This window comes from Biomphalaria glabrata, chromosome 7 (genome assembly GCF_947242115.1).
Source record: "Biomphalaria glabrata chromosome 7, xgBioGlab47.1, whole genome shotgun sequence".
NCBI lineage: Eukaryota > Metazoa > Mollusca > Gastropoda > Planorbidae > Biomphalaria > Biomphalaria glabrata.
The window spans coordinates 11,706,653-11,725,583 of NC_074717.1; the positions used below are offsets into that span (position 1 = coordinate 11,706,653).

The 18,931-nt window shown below is 33.6% G+C and overlaps 1 protein-coding gene across 3 annotated transcripts; it reads left to right on the forward strand.

Moving 5' to 3' along the window:
* Positions 1-4,855: 4,855 nt before the first annotated feature.
* LOC106067736 (mRNA cap guanine-N7 methyltransferase-like) lies at positions 4,856-18,815 on the forward strand. Of its 3 annotated transcripts, none has more exons than XM_056036937.1 (11): positions 4,856-5,012; positions 5,558-5,609; positions 8,617-8,755; positions 8,960-9,088; positions 10,325-10,434; positions 11,585-11,766; positions 12,291-12,461; positions 12,733-12,850; positions 16,392-16,526; positions 17,127-17,160; positions 18,242-18,815. In XM_056036937.1, exons 2-11 carry the CDS (start codon positions 5,592-5,594, stop codon positions 18,307-18,309), a joined length of 1,104 nt encoding a protein of 367 aa, XP_055892912.1. In that variant the 5' UTR covers positions 4,856-5,012; positions 5,558-5,591; the 3' UTR covers positions 18,310-18,815. The 3 variants fall into 3 exon arrangements, with proteins under 3 accessions (XP_055892912.1, XP_055892913.1, XP_055892915.1); XM_056036938.1 differs by having other exon boundaries at positions 4,865-5,006; XM_056036940.1 differs by lacking the exons at positions 4,856-5,012; positions 5,558-5,609 and adding an exon at positions 5,658-5,713.
* The last annotated feature ends 116 nt before the right edge of the window (positions 18,816-18,931 follow it).

The following is an 18,931-nucleotide window of genomic DNA, read 5'->3' on the forward strand; positions in this document are numbered from 1 at the left end:
CAGCTTTCTTTTTTTCCCTCTTGATTAAAGCCGCTTCAATTCTTTTGTTCTCAGCAAGGGTTGTCCCAGCACGCACAGTCTGTCTCCATGCACTCCGGTCTTTGGCTATGTTTTCCCACATACTTTCACTGATGCCTGAGGCTCTCATGTCTCGCTTGCAGACATCTCTATATGTTAGTCTTGGGCGGCCCTTGGGTCTGACTCCTTCCACAAGCTCAGCATATAAGATATCTTTCGGGATTCTACCATCTGGCATGCGGGTGACATGTCCGAGCCAGCGTAATCTTCTTTGTGTCAGGAGAGCATACATGCTGTTCATATTTGCCAATCTCAAAACTTCCTGATTGGAGACATGGTCCCTCCAAGAGATGCCCATTATGCGTCTCAGGCAGCGCAAGTGGAAACTATTCAATCTGTGCTCTTGGTACATGTATGTTGACCAGCTTTCACTGCCATAAATTGTTGAACCCAACTCTTGACAAGCAGCTGCTAAGGCGTTCACTAGCTTCTGTAGACCTCCTTGTGAGTGAGATACGAGTGCCGCGTCATAGGCAAACAGCAGCTCCCTTATCAAGATACGACGCCTTTTCGTTTTGGCTTTAAGACGTGCCAGGTTAAAGAGCCTTCCATCGGATCTGCTATGGATGTATATTCCGTCTTCCAGGGATTTAAAAGCACTGGATAGTAGACTGAGAAGAAGATCTTATCTTATCTTATCTTATATAATACAGACGTTACTTCAAAAAAGAAGATGATTACGTCCTACGCGTCATGCATTTAGTCATGCATATTAACCAATGACTTAAATTCTGCCAAGTCACTGGTTTTCCTGGCTAGCTCAGGCAACCCATTCCATGCTCTAATAGCACTAGGGAAGAAGGAGTATTTGTACAAATTTGTCCTAGCATATGGGACGAGGAATGTGCCTTTTTCTTTGTGTCTTTCAGAGTATTTTATTAAATTTTGTTTTTGTATTTGAAGATTATGGTTCAGTGTTTTATGTATTATTGCTACTTTACTTTTGAGCCTTCTGTCCTGAAGGCTTTCTAAATTTATTGATTTTACTAAAGGTGTTACTCTAGACTCTAGTCAAATGTGAATATTCGTTTGTTATGAATCGCACTGCTCTATTTTGTGTCTGTTCTAGTTTCTTAATGTTTTCTTGAGTTGAGGGGTCCCAAACAGAGGATGCATATTCTATTATTGGCCTAACCAAGGTTAAATAACATTTTAGTTTTAGATGCCAAATAGTGTAGGGGCCAGTACACATCCTTGTTTTACACCGCTCTTAATGGAGAATGGCCTGGAGGAAGAACTTTCAAATTGAACGGTGCCCTGCATATTTTGTTGAAAAGCTGACACTAGTTTTTTTAACTTATTTAGGCAGCCGATTCTCTCTATTACAGCAAACAGACCGCTTCTGCTAACAAGGTCAAAGGCCTTGGTCAAATCAATAAAAGCTATGAAGAGGGGCTGCTTTTGTTCTCTGCTCTTCTCCTGTAGCTGCCGCAGAGAGAAAATCATATCTGTTGTAGATCTACCTGCCCTAAAGCCACACTGCGACTCTGGATAAACACGATCTGCCAGGATCTGTAATCGCTTTAGTAATACTCTAGCAAAAGCCTTTCCGACTATGCTAAGCAGTGAGATGCCTCTGTAATTGTTACAATCAGAGCGGTCGCCTTTATTTGTATAAATTGTAACAATGTTGGAGTCTTTCAATTCCTGGGGGACCATTCCTTGTTCCCAGCACAAGCTTAGCAGTTCATGGAGTGGTTTGATTAGGGCATGTTTTCCAGCCTGAATTACTTCAGCAGGAATGCCATCTCCTCCGGGTGTTTTCCCATGTGCAAGCATGTCAATGGCAATGCTCAGCTCCTTTACTGAGGGCGTTTCGTCTAATTCCGTCAAAACTGGAAGTGATGGGAAGTTGGAAACAGCATTTGGTGAGATGGCGTTTTCAATCTGGTAGAGTTCTGCATAGTGTTCTACCCATAGTTCCATTTGCAGCGCACGATCGCTGATAATTGAGCCATCTTTTGACTTGAGCGGAGCACACTTGCTGGTGTGAGGTCCAAAGGCTTTTCTCATGCCCTCATATAGTCCTCTTATGTTACCACAGTCGGCACAAGATTGAATATCTTCGCATAGCTCCTGCCAGTATTTGTTAGCACATTGTCTCGCTACTCTTTGGGCATTGTTACGTGCAGCTCTGAGCCTTTTTAAGTTGCTTGGGGTGGGATCCTTCTTGTGGATTAGCATGGCTGCTCTCTTGTTCGTAGTGGCAGTTTCCATTTCTGGTAGACTAGCTTCAAACCAGTCTTCGCTTTTCTTGGTTTTGTTTCCAAAGACCAGTGATGATGTTTGGTAGATTGCATCACGCATAAACGTCCAGCTTTTTTCTACCTCAGTCACAGAGAAGTTTTTAAAAGCTTTCTCTAATTAGTTCTCAAATTCGGTGCAAAGATCAGGATTTTTTGTGCTAGTAGTATTCAGGCGTGATTTTCTTTTTCCCTGTGAAGTGTGGATCTTAGTTGGCAGCAGTCTTGTCCGGCAGGACACTAAAGTATGATCAGTATCACAATCCGCGCTTTGGTAGCTACGTGTAAGCAGTATATTTCCAATGTCCTTTTTTCGTGTCAGTATCATATCCAGCTGGTGCCAGTGCCCAGACCTAGGGTGCCTCCATGAGACACAGTGCTGTGGTTTTGTTCTGAAGTATGTGTTGGTAATGCAGAGCTTATGGTATGTGCAGAATTCAAGCAGTCTTTGTCCGTTCTCATTCATCTTTCCGATTCCAAAAAGCCCAAGACAGTCTGGCCAGGTAGTGTGATCTGATCCTACTCTGGCATTGAAGTCACCTAGAAGGATCATATGTTCTTTCTGAGGAATGTTTGCAATGGCTTCTTTGGGGTCTTCATAGAACTTGTCTTTGTCCTCTTGAAGTGAGCATAGTGTGGGGGCATAGGCACTAATTAGAGTGACTTTTCCAGACGCTGTCATCATACTTATGCTTAGTAGCCGTTCCGAGCCACCAACTGGAGGGACTATCATGGGAAGAAGACTGTTCTTGACAGCAAAGCCCACACCATGTATTCGAGTCTCATCCTGTGCCTTTACAAAAGAAAGTGTAGTCAGTCTCGCGGAGCATGCCGTTTTCGGCCAGTCGGGTTTCTTGCAGGGCTGCAATGTCAATATGTAGCCTTTTTAGCTCGTTGTTTATAACTGCCGTCTTCCTTGCATCGTCGATCTGCCTTAGATCATCAGTGAGACCAGGACACATTGTCCTGACATTCCAAGTGGCCAGTCGCATGACAGGGATTTTTTTTTCAGTTTAATTTTTCTTCTTTTGTTGCTTGGTGCAAGTTTCCAGCCTACTTGTCGTTTTAAACTAAGCTCTAAGCACCCATTAGAGCAGGCAGGCTGTGGCGGATCGGCACCTAACTGACTGGGGGCTGCCCAGGTTGAGGCGGGCGGTAGCTGATCAGTGAGGCGCGAAGACCTCTCCCACCGTCAGAGACAACCCGTGGCGTCCATACATTACGCCAATCAAGTTGGACTTATAACCCGTAACTGTTGTCTCCCGTGTTGTTTTAGCCGCTTTGCAGCAGCATCAGAGTTTCCTCTCCGGGGCGCATTCCTTGGCCTTGGATAAAGGGGTCATGGGTGGCCCATGCGTCATGATCCCTCTCTCGACCTTGCTGATGTGATCCAAAGGAACGCATCGCATTACATTTGGCACCAACTCAGTTGCAGAAGCTGCCGGAGGGAATTTCGTAGCTGATACTCCCAACGTCTAAGGGGCTTCACTCCTGATTTCTCCTCGAGGTTGTCTCCTGAAGCCTCAGTACCGCAAGGCAGCGGGGGTTTGAAGTCAGAGTACCCCTCTCCTAGATGAACTGCCTTACTAGGCTGACGAGCTCCATCTGCCCGAAGCTCCCGATTTTGTGGCGCCAGGTATCCGCCTTCACCCCTTCACCTGTTAGTAAGAGCAGTTTCGCCGGGTTTAATATTTAAGCCACACGAGCAGGCCAGGTGCTGGACTTAGTTGTCAGAGGCTATTTGAGACGCATGCCATTAGGAGTACTTTATAGACAATGGGAGCTTAACCCCATTGACACCCCTTGCCATGACAACCTTTGAAACCTTAATCGCCGTATATAGGCCCTATATATAGGGCCTATATATTTAGCTCCCCTTTCGTGGTCGAAGATGAGGACATTTCTCATTTCATATGAACTCGAAGATGGCTATATATTGTCCGATCCTCGCTTTTAAAAGCCGGCCGCATACGTGGCATGGGTAAGTCGGGTCTAGTGCAGATAGGCATATGCTTCTTAATTCTCTCACCTTTTAAAAATTGTTACTTCTGCCTTCAGCGGGTAATGTCTGGCTACTATAATATACTTATATAGATCTATATAATGTTCATATTTGACAACTATATTATAGGGTTTTAACATCTGAGTCTAGTCAAACCAGTTCACTTTAGCCATATATAAGGTGTAAGTGGGAGTAGTTTTAGCTTTTTGTTTTGATGTGGCGGGAATACAATTACAAGGTGCAGGACTCTGATGCGTGTAAGAGTGAAGGGAGGACTTCAGCACTTTTGACTTTCAGTTTTATGGATATCTTGAGTCCTCTCCGTTGCCACACTTCTACCTCCTTAAAGTCTGACAAAAGCAGCACTGGCACGAGCAACACGGAAGTCTACCTCGTATTCTAGGTTGGCATTCGCTGATGTGGTCACAAATAGACCAACCTAAACCTTTCCCATGTTATTCAATGTAAACAAAGAGCAGATTACTGTGTTCAACTATGGAAATCTTCAATTAAAATAACACTTTTATAAGTTCTTTAGTTGGCAACACCGCGCGTTTATGTCAAACAAAATGGGATCTTGTCTAGAGATCTAGACTATTTTAGATCTATATTGTCTATACTAGATCTATATTCTATATTATATATATTCTAGATCTAGATAGAGATTCTAGAGCTCTAAATCTGTAAAAGTATATCTATTTCTATCTAGTATCTAAACTATTAGAATCTCTATTACCATTTCTATTATAATTATATTGATACTCTATACTCTATACTACTATACTCAGACTATACTGTCTATACCTATACTAGGCTATACTGTACTGTCTATAGAAGTATAGATCTAGTTATTATTGAGTCTAGTTACAGTCTAGTATTCTACTTATCTACTAGGACTAGAGACACTAGAGTCTAGACCTAGACTCTACTAGAGTCTAGATCTACATCTAGATTTAACTAGAGATCTACATCTAAATAGTTATTTTCAAGGATGAAAAGTTTTTTTTAAATGTTAATGTAAAACAAAATGTAGAAATATTTTATCTTTTTTTGCATAGTAATGATTGAAACAACATTTGCATTACAAAACACTTCATAGCACTTCATTGTTACTCATTGTACTTTGCTGTTTATTTTTTGCAATTTATCATAAAAGTTAAATTAGATTACTAATTAAAAAAAAAGTCATATTTATTGAATTTTAATTCCATTATTATATTCTCTTCTGCCACAGAAACTAATATTTGTTTCACATCTGCCACACAAAGATGGCATCTCAAATACAGGTAAGAAAATATTTTAGTGTAATTACCTGAATTATAGTTTTGTAGATCTTGCTATTTGATGGGTTGAAGCAAGTAAAGATTTTTTTTATATCACTGCTTTCATGGTAATTTTTTTTTTATTGCAGATTCTGACAAAACATAGTTCTATTGATGTTTTTCTGACATAATTTTTCTGCACATCTAAAACGGTCACATTTTCCCCGGGTTTCTTTGTGACATCACACAAACCTGTTATTTTAATCTATTGACTTACTGTAATACATAAAACCTAACAGTAAAGTTTACTATTTCATAAAAGAAATAGACTTTGTCTATACAGTTAAAACTAGATCTTGTAAGCAAAGAAAAAAATGAGTGTTAAGAGTAGATCTACATGCTTGAATAACCATGGTATGGTGTATTTTCTCGCCTGACCAACTAACACAACAAGCACTATCTCTTGGTTGACTTGTCATAACCCGGATGACCGACTACACGTAGCCTAAGCTACCTTTACACTTACCAGTTTGTTAGAATCAGTCAGACATATGATCTATTTACTTATTGGGATAGGGAGGGGTGTAGAGGAAAACATTACTTATTTTTTTCTCAAGTTGGTTATCCTAATGCTTTTAGATATATATAAATGTACCATAGCTATAAACTAGGCCGTCACTAAGCCTAACAGCCACTGTAAGAATGCAGCGATACGATTGGTTAGATCTACATTCGCTTTCAGTATTGTTGATGGAAGTGACAAATGCCTAGCCTAAAAACAAAATCTCAAAGAAACATGTTTTTTTTTTTTTTAGATGTCAAGAATTTACTGCCTATTAAATATAAAATTTCTAAACATTTAAATAAAAAATGGTAAAATGTTTACTATTACAACTGTTTACGCATAATTTAAATATGTAAATAACTCAAATTTGAAAAATCATTGGAGTTTCCCTTTAATGGCAACTATAATAAGATATAGTTTTTAGATTAGCTCTACCTAATTCTGTTGAGGCATTATATGCCATTTGATTTTACTTCTTAATAAATCTCTTATTATTGATAGATGGTCGTTGGATAGTAGCTCTAAACAGCGAGTACAATTAAATTGATATAGAAGGCATATTACTTGCTAAATGCTGAACTTGACTAAAACTTAAACAAACTTCTTTTAAAAAAACAACAACATAACACTTAAGAATAATTTAAACGTTGAACCTGGCCTACATTGCTAAAATCAATTGCATTAGCTGTAGAACGTTTTCTGATTTATAATTCTTAAATGGGAGCTAGACTTGGAAAAAAAATATTTAAACTTATGAATTTGATAAAATCACAGCAATTCTAATTATTTTTACTCATTATGAATTTAAAAAAAATAAATTCCTTGCTTCACACTGTCATATAAAAGATTTTCATTCATCTAAAAAATATTTCATTCCTGCTTAGTGCTTATTATTATTATAGAATTCGAGCTTATATTGTACAACCTAAACATGGGCTAATATTTATTTTTATTAAGATAAGATAGTTAACAAATAGATTCGTGCTTTAGGAAAATAGGACTTTAAAAATAAAATATCTTGAAAAAAAATTACATCCCCCTACATTGTAATTATTAAATTTTTAAACAGGATAAATATATATATAGGCCTATAGTCTAACCATATTATAAGCAGCCTGACGTCATGGAATTTTTTTCCTTTGATGTCATATGGAATGAAGTCTTTAAATGAAATGTCAATAAGAACTCTGTGCACTAATGCTTATTAAACCTCGCCAACGTTCTCGTACTGATACAACATTTTAGTCTAACTAGGTTATGTAACATGAAGGATTGTTTTCCTTTGACGTCATATGGAAAGAATTATTTAAATGAAATGTAATAAGAACTTGGTGCACTTATGTTTATTAAACCTCACTGACGTTGTCGTATTGATATCGACATTTTTTAGTCTAAATAGGCAGTGTGATGTATGCTAAGGGATTTTTTCTAATCTAGATTTTTTTACACAAGATCTAGATTTTTTACACTAAATCTAGATTTTTATCATAAGATCTAGATTTTTTTTTACACTAAATCTAGATGTATATTCTAATTAAAATCATTGTAGATTCTAGATCTAGAATTTCTAGGTCTAGTTAAGAATTATATAGACTAGATCAAGATCTAGAATTTCAATTTCAAGTTTAGATTTTCATTTCCATATATCTATATCTATTTACTATTAGTACTATATTGCAATTTTATAAAATATTAAGACTAATCTACTATTTTTAAAGTTAATGTTGCTTTCAGTCTATTGATAGATTATCTAGGCTTTTTTATTTTACGTAAATCTTATCTAAATTACATCCAAATTATTCCAAAGTTAGATCTTAGATGTAGGAGATATATATATCTTGAGAGTGTTAAATCAGAAGTTATGTTTAGGTAGATCTACATCCTTATTCTAGTTCCATTTAAATGAAAATGCCAATAGCTTTGTTGGTAACTATGCTGGGACATCGAGCAGACGTTGTCAAAGTACAAGTTCGATACCTGTTCTTTTTTAAAATTACAAAACAATGCCAAAAGATATCTAAAATCGCTACTTTGACTCATTGTAAATATTTGGTACTTGTCATGACAAAATGTGTAATGTATCTCTTTATCAATAATAGGCTATTAGTTTTTTATTAAGTTAACGGGAGGTTTGATTTTTATTTATGATTTATATTAGAAGGATCATCAGAAACATGTAAAATATTTTACAGAAAAAACAATTTTCCAACGCCAAATAAGTCTTTAAAACATTATTACATTTGACAATCAAAACAAAATCTCGTCTTGAATATTCCTTGCAAATAGGCGTATCTTATAGGGATCTGACGGGGGCCGCCTCTTTGTAATATTGTTTTTATTGTTATTGATTTCTAGTTAATTTCAGTAGCGTATAGCCTTTTAAATTGTTATTTGTATCTGTGATTATATATATATATATATATATATCAAGTACTATTAACTATATTGTTTATAACACCATCACAGCATCATGATGGTGGGGATCATGCACAAACGGTTGCCAGCCATTATAATCAACTAGAAGAAGCAGGGCTGGCGCAGCGCACATGCAGCCGCATATTTTTCCTGAGAAACTTCAATAATTGGATAAAGAGTGTATTAATTGGTAAGAATAATGAGCCTTTTTCATTAAAGTTAAGAAGTCTAGCAGTTAATTAGCTCAACCTTTTTTTTTTCTTCTCATAATTGCTAAAGTGGATATTATCAAACTTACTTTCATTAGATGACTGTAGCTGATAGTTTAGGTAAAAATATTTCTTCTGAAAATCTTTTTTGTAATGTATTCTTTTCCTTGTGTTTGTCATACCAGCTGAAAGTTTAAACAGTCTACGAAAATCTGATCACCACAGTAGTGTATCTGTTTTAGATTTATGCTCAGGGAAAGGGGGTGACTTACTGAAATGGAAGAAAGGAAGGATTGGTCACTTGGTTTGCGCAGGTAAATTTTTAATACAAATTTAATTGTGTCAAGGATATGGATTTTGCTTTTTTTTTTTTTTCCGATTCATGCTATTAGCTCAGTGTTGTATTGTCATTTATTCATTTATTTTGACAACTTTTCATTTTGCATTTAATTTTTTTGCTGCTTGACAACACATGTATTAAAAGTTTAGAAAGATCACTTCATATATAATATTCAATTTTGCCACTTATGTATTGTGATATTTATATATTATTATCAATATCAATTAGAACAGTTTAAAAAAAAATATTGGAAAAAAAAATGAATGTTTAGTTACTATATTATTTGACATAAAGTAGGATTTGATTTTTGTTTAAATTTTCTATTACTTGTTATATATATATATAAATTTAAAAATATTTCTTAATTCAAGTAAGTATGTGGTGTGATAGATGGAATGTGAAATGCTTGGCATGTGAGAATATAATCCCAGCCTGACTGATTAATTTTGTTTAAAATGAGAATGTTTATAATTTATATCAAAGTCAGTTTTACCTTGATAATATTTTAACCTGTTGAGGACAATAGAGGCATTTTCTGTTAACATTTGTATAAATTGTTAAAAGAAGTTGAAGGTTAAACTTGTATAATTTTAACTTAATACCTTTACGTAAATGCCATTTTGAAGCTATAATGTTATGTTCCAAGCTTATTCTTTTTTTTTTCCCCCCCTCCCCCCTCCTATTAAGTTTATCTAGCATACAGTTTTTGTTTAGCTCTTGAACAGGAAACTTTTCTTTATTTCTTGTTTAGGCACTAGTTTAAGTCTTGAAAAAAACTCTTTTGTTCTTGTTCAGGCCATGCTCTAAGTCTTGAAAAGAAAACTTTCCTTTAAGTCTTGAAAAGAAAACTTTCCTTTGTTCTTGTTTAGGTTATGGTTTAAGTCTTGGAAAGTTTGTATTGTTCTTGTTTGGACTACAGTTTAAGTCTTGAAAAGAAAACTTTCCTTTGTTCTTGTTTAGGTTATGGTTTAAGTCTTGGAAAGTTTGTATTGTTCTTGTTTGGACTACAGTTTAAGTCTTGAAAAGAAAACTTACCTTTGTTCTTGTTTAGGCTATAGTTTAAGTCTTAAACAGGAAACTTTCTGTTATGTCTTGTTTAGAAAAGAGATGCCATGCTACGCTTCGTATTAGTTAATTTGCTTTCCTTTCCTAAAATGTATTTAATACCTCCCCACTCTAAAACTTTACGTACTATAATATAAATTTGTAGATATTGCTGAAACATCAGTTCAACAAAGTGAAGAAAGATACAGACAAAATGTACAAAGGGAAAGAAACAAAATTTTCAGTGCTGAATTCATTGCTGCAGATTGTACAAAGGTAATACTTGGTCTAAGGTGGTATCTGGTTACATTTTAAGAAACTAAATGAAACATTTCTACACTTTTAAATTATCTTCACATTTTAATTTCAACTATATTCACATTTTGTAAATGTAACTCTTGAAAACATCTTAAAATTACTGGCAATTATTGCCACACTTTAAGCATTGTATTTGATTCTTTAAAAAAAAGTTAAGGATGAGTGCAGTATTCCCTGTGACTATGCCAGACCCAGCTTCGGCCGGAATATTTTATTTTTATTTTTTTTGTATATATAGCACATTTTTCTTGCTTGTACCATGCTCAGTGCACTATTTTTTTTGTATCTGGGAGATTTCTGTGCTGCCTTTAGATGCTCAGTATACACAACTGTACTCAGATCAGGATTCAAACTTGAGCCCTTTTCAAAGCCATATCAAAGCAGTTTTGGCTTTTCAGCCTCACATATCACTGAATCTGATGCAGTTAAAGTTGGGTCTGCAAGTCTTATCTTTTTTGGTGAGCTTAAAGGAGGACTATCATTAATGAAAGCAGATGGCCACCTGGAAAAGACAGCTGGAGAGGCTACAGGAGAGACATTTGAAACCCTTGTCACACCAGAAATCAGAAATCTTCTATTATTGCTTTGTAAATGCTTTGAGGAGGTTGGGTGCAGGTAATACCAGCTGTCAAAGCATTACTATATACTATCAAGCTAATTTCTCTACCTTTCATGAGTCAAAATCATAAGAGCACTTTTTTTTTAAAATTAAAGTTCCCCATTCAGACCTTGTGGTCTATATGGCAGATGATGTAAAGGTAATCTGTTTCTGTGGCCTACGGTTTACGAGGGTGTCATGTGGCCAGCACAACGACCAACCGCCTTTACTTTTCCACAACAAATGTTAGGTACCCATAAGAGCTGGATGGACTCAAAGGCACCCAAAGTTCCCAAAATTAAAAATCCCAGTCTTCACCAGGATTTGAACCTGATATCCTCAGTTTGAAATCCAAATGCTTTACCGTTCAACCACTACGCCTCCTCATCACTATGATTAAAGCAACTTAATCTTTTTGGAATTCTTAGTCTCACTACTGTATTTATTAGCTCACTATGCTTTTATTTGTTTTACATCAAGCATAATCAAATTACTTTGTATCTCACACAGGTTAGATTGAAATCTAAATACAAAAATCCAAATCAGTCTTTTGATCTTGTTAGCTGCCAGTTTTCATTTCACTATTGTTTTGAGAGCTACAACCAAGCCATGTTGATGCTACGGAATGCCTGTGAGTGTCTCAGGGTTGGAGGTTATTTTATCGGTACCACACCTAATGCTAATGAAATAGTGTAAGTGGAGATGATAAGTATACCATACTCTTTTATGTTCAATCAAATCCATTCTAATAAACTTCTAAGTTTATCATGAAATTAAACTCAGCATTCCTCAGTGTAGACAGAATTGTAAGATTCAAATTTTTAAGTTTAGGGAATTATGAGAAAAATTTAACTTCAGCTGTTGAAATAAACTCCTAATATAATATTGATAATCATTTATGTTCAACTTTTAATAAGAAACTATGAAATTTATTTTTTGAATTTTCCAAATTATTCCCAAAAATGTTCTTTTTCCTTGTTAGTTCAGTTTATCTAAGAGTAAAGTTAAATGAGGAAGGCTTATAGCTATGTAATATTGGCTCACACTGCAAAATTCAAGTAGAAAAAAAAATTAAAGAAGACTTTAGAAAGTTGAAATGTTTAATTTAAACAAGTATTGAGAAAAAATGTTTATTATTATGGCTACATTTTCCACATTTTCATCATATGTTTTTTCTAGCTTGGATCATAATTCTTTGCTTTAATTTGTTTGACAGGAAACGTTTAAAAGCTTCCAAAGACAGTTCATTTGGTAATGACGTCTACAGAATTTCATTTCCTCACAACAACAAAGAAAATTTTCCAGTTTTTGGAGCCATGTACAATTTTCACTTGGAAGGTGTGGTGGACTGCCCAGAATTCCTTGTGTATTTCCCAGTTTTAGAAAAGTAACTTTTTTTTTTAAAGATAGTTGATTCAAGATTTTGTCTGATTTTAAATTGTACACATTTTTACCTAATTACTTAATTTTAAATTTGTTTTACTATTTATGCTTGAAAGTCACACACACACGAAAATTAGTAAATTCACTGAGCCATAGTCATAAATATTTTATTCTCTGTTAATCATAAAAATTTCATTGGCACATAACAATTCTTATAAACTCATGTTATTTTTACATTTTTATGGTTAAAAAAAAAATGTATCTTTGTGTTTTAGACTGGCTGCACAGTTTGGCATGAAACTTGTCAAAAAACAGACATTTGCTGATTTTTTCAAGGACAATGTTACAAACAGAGGAAGTTTAAATTTACTCAGTGCCATGCAGGCATTAGAGGTAATGTACAGTAGTCCTACCTATAATAAACACCAATAGTTTAATGTTGTAACATTAGAGGTAATGGACAGTAGTCCTACCTATACTAAACACCAATAGTTTAATGTTGTAACATTAGAGGTAATGGACAGTAGTCCTACCTATAATAAACCAATAGTTTAATGTTGTAACATTAGAGGTAATGTACAGTAGTCCTACCTATAATAAACCAATAGTTTAATGTTGTAACATAACCCAATTTATTATGGTCTGCAAATTAACCTAACCAGTAATCTGAGTTTTCCAAATATTTTCTGGTTCCAAAAATGTTATCAAGTTTAATTTGTGATGATAAGACTGATTAAGCCTGTCTCAGAAGTTATCAAGATGTCAATTTAAATGTTTTTTTTAATGTTTTAAATTACAGAAACTGGAACAATTATAGAATCTTAAGAAAATCCAAAATATTTTTTTTGTGTGCAGATTTCTATGACTGGTATAAACTATGACAGTTTAAAGGCTTTTTTAGTAAATATAGTCTTGTTAAAATAATAAGACAAAAAAAGTCTTAACTCATTGACTGCTGTGTTTTGTTTTAAAAAAAATGCTACTTTTTTTTAAAAAATAAGAAAATGTTCCAAACATGGCTAAAACAAAAATTTATTGTTTAAGTACCAATGATGCTATAGTAACATATTTGGTATCAAAGTAAAGGTAAATGAATGGAGAATGTGAAAATGTAAACATCTTTCTATTTAAATATAAGATACAAATTATAATCTAAATAATATGACACTCAGAAAAAAAAATGGATGCCAACTTTAGAACTTTTGAGACCTAAATTTAGATTTTGTTCTTTGTATTACTGTTGAAACAGCATATTTAGACTATTTACAGCATTTTCAAAAAGAAATGTGATAAAACAGTCAATAAAAGATGATGAATCATTGATTATATTATTATTTTTACCTTGTTTTTTAGTCAGAAAAAAAAGTGAAAATTATTGCGCTTTTCATTACTACCAATAACAATAGATACCAGTACTAAATCTATCAACCAAATGCACTGAAATATTATGTACATTTGAATCAATGGGATATAGATCTAGATTTGTCTTCTTTTTATTTGCATAGAACATCTTTCATTCTAATACTAGACCAGTGCAAGACATAGGCTAGCGAGAGATCAAAGCCTAAATCTCTAACTAGATGAAGGACAATAAAAATCCTAATTCATTTTACCTAAGATTTAGACATCAAATAGATCATTATTACTGTTCCTTTGTGATAAATTATGGATTTAGAATAGTTTTATATTTTACTTTTATTTAGTAGTAAACCTTTTGGAGTGCAACTTGAACCAGTATAGTGATGGTGATGATTTTTACCAAAAAACAATACTAAAAAAAATTGCTAGAAAATATACCAAGAAAAGGCCCAGCATGGTGGATGAATATTGGATTTAGATCTGCCATTTCTGTTGTTTTCATTTATCTAAGGGTTAGATCTATAGGAATCTACAAAGGTGTAAAGATAAAAGCATAGATCTAGTCAACCTTGATCTACATTCAAGACCTAGCCCTAGTCTAAGGCTAAGGCCTAAGCCTAAGAGTATAAGGCAATACTAGATCTAGATCTAAATCTAAATGCTAATAATGTCCAAGTCTGCTTCATCCTATGCTAAATCTTGATCAAGATCCTTATTATTACAATTCATAGAAGTATAAATAAAACAATAATAAAGCTTCTTCAGTAGTAAACTTGTGGGTGTGTCTTGGACAAGTATAGCCATGATGTTGTAGATTTTTACAGATAAACAATACTAAAAAGAAAATGGGGAAAAAATGCCCACAGTGGATGATTATTTGATGTAGATCTACCATTTCCTTTCTTTTTATTTACCAGAAGCTTAGATCTAAAGATATATCTAGATCTAGAGTCCAAGTCTAGAGATAAAAGCTTAGATCTAGTCAATCTCGATCTACAGACTACACCTAGCCTACTGACAATAATAGATCTAGATCTAAATACTAATAATATAGATATAATCATATAAATACGCTAAATGAGTAAATTTAGACCTACCTGAATCTAATCTATACATCTAGATCAAATTCTTCATTATTACTATTTATTTGTGATAATTTTTAGAATAATTATAAAGTTTCTTCAGTAGTCAACATTGTGGGTGTGTCTTGGACTAGCGTAGTCATGGCGACGTTTTTTTACATTGTAAAAAAGGTAATAAATAAATGTCTAAATAAAGCCAAAAGCTTCTAATTTCTATGTAAACAAAGGATGAAGAACTCTTTTATAAAGTAAAAATAGTTCCACTGTTGTTAGTTAAAATTTTTAATTTAAAAATGCAACGAAACAAAGGTAGGGTAAGAACGTCTATGGGATAGACGCTCCGCACTCATTGAGTTAATCATTTCATTTTGTGGTCACCCAAGTAGCATCATCAAAGTTATAGTGCAGACTCTGACTTATGTAGTATATATATTATAATGTCGTCTGGGTTACATATATATATGTATGATATAATGTCGTCTGGGTTACATATATATATGTATGATATAATGTCGTCTGGGTTACATATATATATGTATGATATAATGTCGTCTGGGTTACATATATATATGTATGATATAATGTCGTCTGGGTTACACATACATATATGTATGATATAATGTCGTCTGGGTTACATATATATATGTATGATATAATGTCGTCTGGGTTACATATATATATGTATGATATAATGTCGTCTGGGTTACACATATATATATGTATGATATAATGTCGTCTGGGTTACACATATATATATGTATGATATAATGTCATCTGGGTTACACATATATATATGTATGATATAATGTCGTCTGGGTTACACATATATTTATGTATGATATAATGTCGTCTGGGTTACATATATATATTATGATATAATGTCGTCTGGGTTATATATATATATGTATGATATAATGTCGTCTGGGTTACACATATATATATGTATGATATAATGTCGCCTGAAATCAAATCCAGGTTTTTCATTGCCACAATAATGACAAATTTAGAGGTAATGGGATCAGACAAGCTGGCCGTTGCATTTTGCTAATACAGTTTTTATTTAAACTCCGGCCACAACTGTCCAATTGAGTTATCTAATTTGCTATATCTTGTCTTTCTGTATATAACCTGTATATAAGTCTAGGAGTGTCTCCATCAATTTAAAACTACAACTTGCACACCCACTATGAGACTTTAGAAGTATAAAGTTGGTCTACCTCTTGTTATGAGACATTCTTTTCCATTTCAAGAATTCGGAAGTTCTGCTTTCTTGATCGCATACTTATTCCATAATAAATAAATATTATTTACTTATTGTGAAGGGTCCTTTATTTGAGTGTTTGATGTGAAGATCTTTTATTTCAATGGAAAAAAAAAAAACTTTAAAAATTAGGTTACATTTTTTTTTATGTTTATTTTTAGATTTAGTTATTTAGCAGTGTAATTTATGATTGCATACAATGTCTATTTATTATTGTATTCAATGTTTACAGCCCTTTCCTCCGTTAGAAGGCTCGAGCCCAGTTAGCTCTAAAACAGAGGACTATCAGATAGCCCAAGAAGTTCTTAACTCAGTCCTAGGATCTCAACATTCAGATCGTGGTGATGGCCCCTGTACTAAGAGAATTGTAAGAAAATTTTTATTAAGCTTAGGAGAATAAGACAGAGTTAACTTTACCTTTTTAAATAAACACCTTGCTAGCTAATGTTTTCACACACAGAACACTAGAGTGATTTAGTTTAACTACCTATCTACACACATAGTGCTTTATTTTTTTAAATGAAATTTTACAAAGAAAAACTCAGATCTGATTTGTTTTGATATTATGATAGAGCTTTATTCGTTTTTTATGAGTCAGAATATGTTATGAAATAATATTTTTCTGATGATTTTTTTAAAAACATTTTTTTTCCTTATTTGAAACCACAATGATAATAACTTTTATAAGGAATCCTTTTTAGTCTCATCAATGTTTAAGAAAATTAAGGTTACTAATCGTATTATTCAATTAGTTGTTTTGTCAATTGAAATAGCTAAATGTTAAAAATGTATTTGAAGATAAAATTACATTTTCAAATGCTACCTATTCTTAATTTCACTTCTTGTAGACAAATAGTTTCACTTCAGGAGCTCTATGAAAGTGTGTTGTGTCTGCTTTAAGTATTGTTTGGATGAGAAGTTAAAACACTGTTCAGTCAAACCATATTTCTATTTCCTCAATCCACAGGGCACACTTACCTTAGCTGAATGGGAAGCTGCAAGTAAGCTGAATATAATGTTTCTAGTTTGTTTTTGTATATATGCAAAGCCATGTTGTTGTTTTTTTAAAGGACCAAAAATCTGGTGTATTTGCATTGTTGTGGTTATAAATGGATATTTGAGAGTTTAACATATTAAAATGACATTGTTACCAATGTTGTTGTTTTTTTTTTTTAATTTATCTAATCAAATGACATAGTGTTATCTTCCAATTTTTATACTGTCTTTGCGAAAGGCATCGGCAGCAAAGATTTTTTTTTTTTAACCACTTATGTATAGTTCATGTTCAATATGCACGCTATAGTCCAATCTCTTTTGTGGAGCCTGTGGGGGAAGGGAGTATTTGCTAGTAGATTTAGCCACACATCCAAGAAAGATTGGTTTAAAATTTAAAAAAAACTTTTCTTGGAAGAATACATTTCAGGACATCTACTAGTTTTTCTTAGTTCAGAAAGTGTTTTATAAATATAATTTTGTCTGAACAAAACAGACCAACTAGAATTAGTGAACACACGGAAGATATTGCCTTGAATATTTCTCATGTCAGTAACCACCCATCTTACCCCTTCTTAATTCAATATTATCAAATCTGCGCTCTTCTTACTGGGATAAATAGTGAGTTGAAGATGCCAGGAGAATGAATTATAGAAGTTCTAAATTCTGGGAAATGTTTGACGAGGGTGAGGTGCCCTCGATTGACCCTGCTAAAAGACCTTAAGTGCTCCCTCTAGCTGGCTAAGGGTATGTGGCTGTCACTATTTTAAGAAACACTGCTTTACAGTCTTGTGGTAATACTTCGGTGAAAGAAAAGGAATATTTTATTTTTTTTAAATCAGTTGAAAATATACTTCTTTGATGTACTTGAATGACTATTGGCAAAGTTGAAACTGCACTTGAATATCTTCTTTTTAATCCTGTCACAAATGTTGTCATTTGAAATGAAGCTGTTGTTTAGCTTCATATATCCACGCAATACAAGTTTGTTTCAAGATAAGGATGCTTAGGTACCTAAGAATGTTGCAATAACCAAGAATTTATACTATTAACAAAACAATTCTAATAGATATTTTTGATTTTCCTCAGCTCTCTATCTAGTGTTTGTGTTTCAAAAAGTTGAAGATATACTTCCCTTCGAGGCTTCCTCACTTTAGTGTTGATCAACATTCTACAGGTCAGATCACGATAAACTGGAGACACTTGGTAACAGAAAGCTCTTGACAAGGATGAAACGCGACCAAAATCCTATTTCTAAACAGTGACATTAGGCATGCCATCCTGTATGCACTAAACAAAACACCACACAAAATAGCTTTTGGTACGATCTTGTTATATTAAAACAATATATATATATATATATATCATGATATTAGTTATGATGCATAAAACATTAGGAATGTTAGCAAACATCTCAACATGTCATTGATGTTATAAAGGAGAAGGAATTATAATTATATGTCAAATCATTGTTTGTGTTTTTGAGTTGATATTACTGTTTCTTGTGTTTAATAACATTGAATGTCTAAGTTAACAAATCATTGATGAATAAAGTGTTTCCTGCCTTCTTAGGGAAAAATGTTGCATTATCAGAAAATAACTTACATTTTTTGTCCAGACATTTTGGAAAAGTTTGACTAGTTAATAAAACATGTTTTCCCTGCTCTTTCTTTTCTTTAATAATTATGTTTTCACTCCAATTATTATGTGGAGGTTAGGGCAGGTTTTGTTGAGTAGGGTCAAAATTTGTAATACTGCACTGTTACCTTGCAATTAAAA

Coding starts and splice junctions, on each gene's coding strand:
- LOC106067736 (XM_056036937.1), top strand. Junction 16,527..17,126: donor GCCCCTGTACTAAGAGAATT/GTAAGAAAATTT, acceptor CTCAATCCACAG/GGCACACTTACCTTAGCTGA. Junction 17,161..18,241: donor AGCTGAATGGGAAGCTGCAA/GTAAGCTGAATA, acceptor GATTTTCCTCAG/CTCTCTATCTAGTGTTTGTG.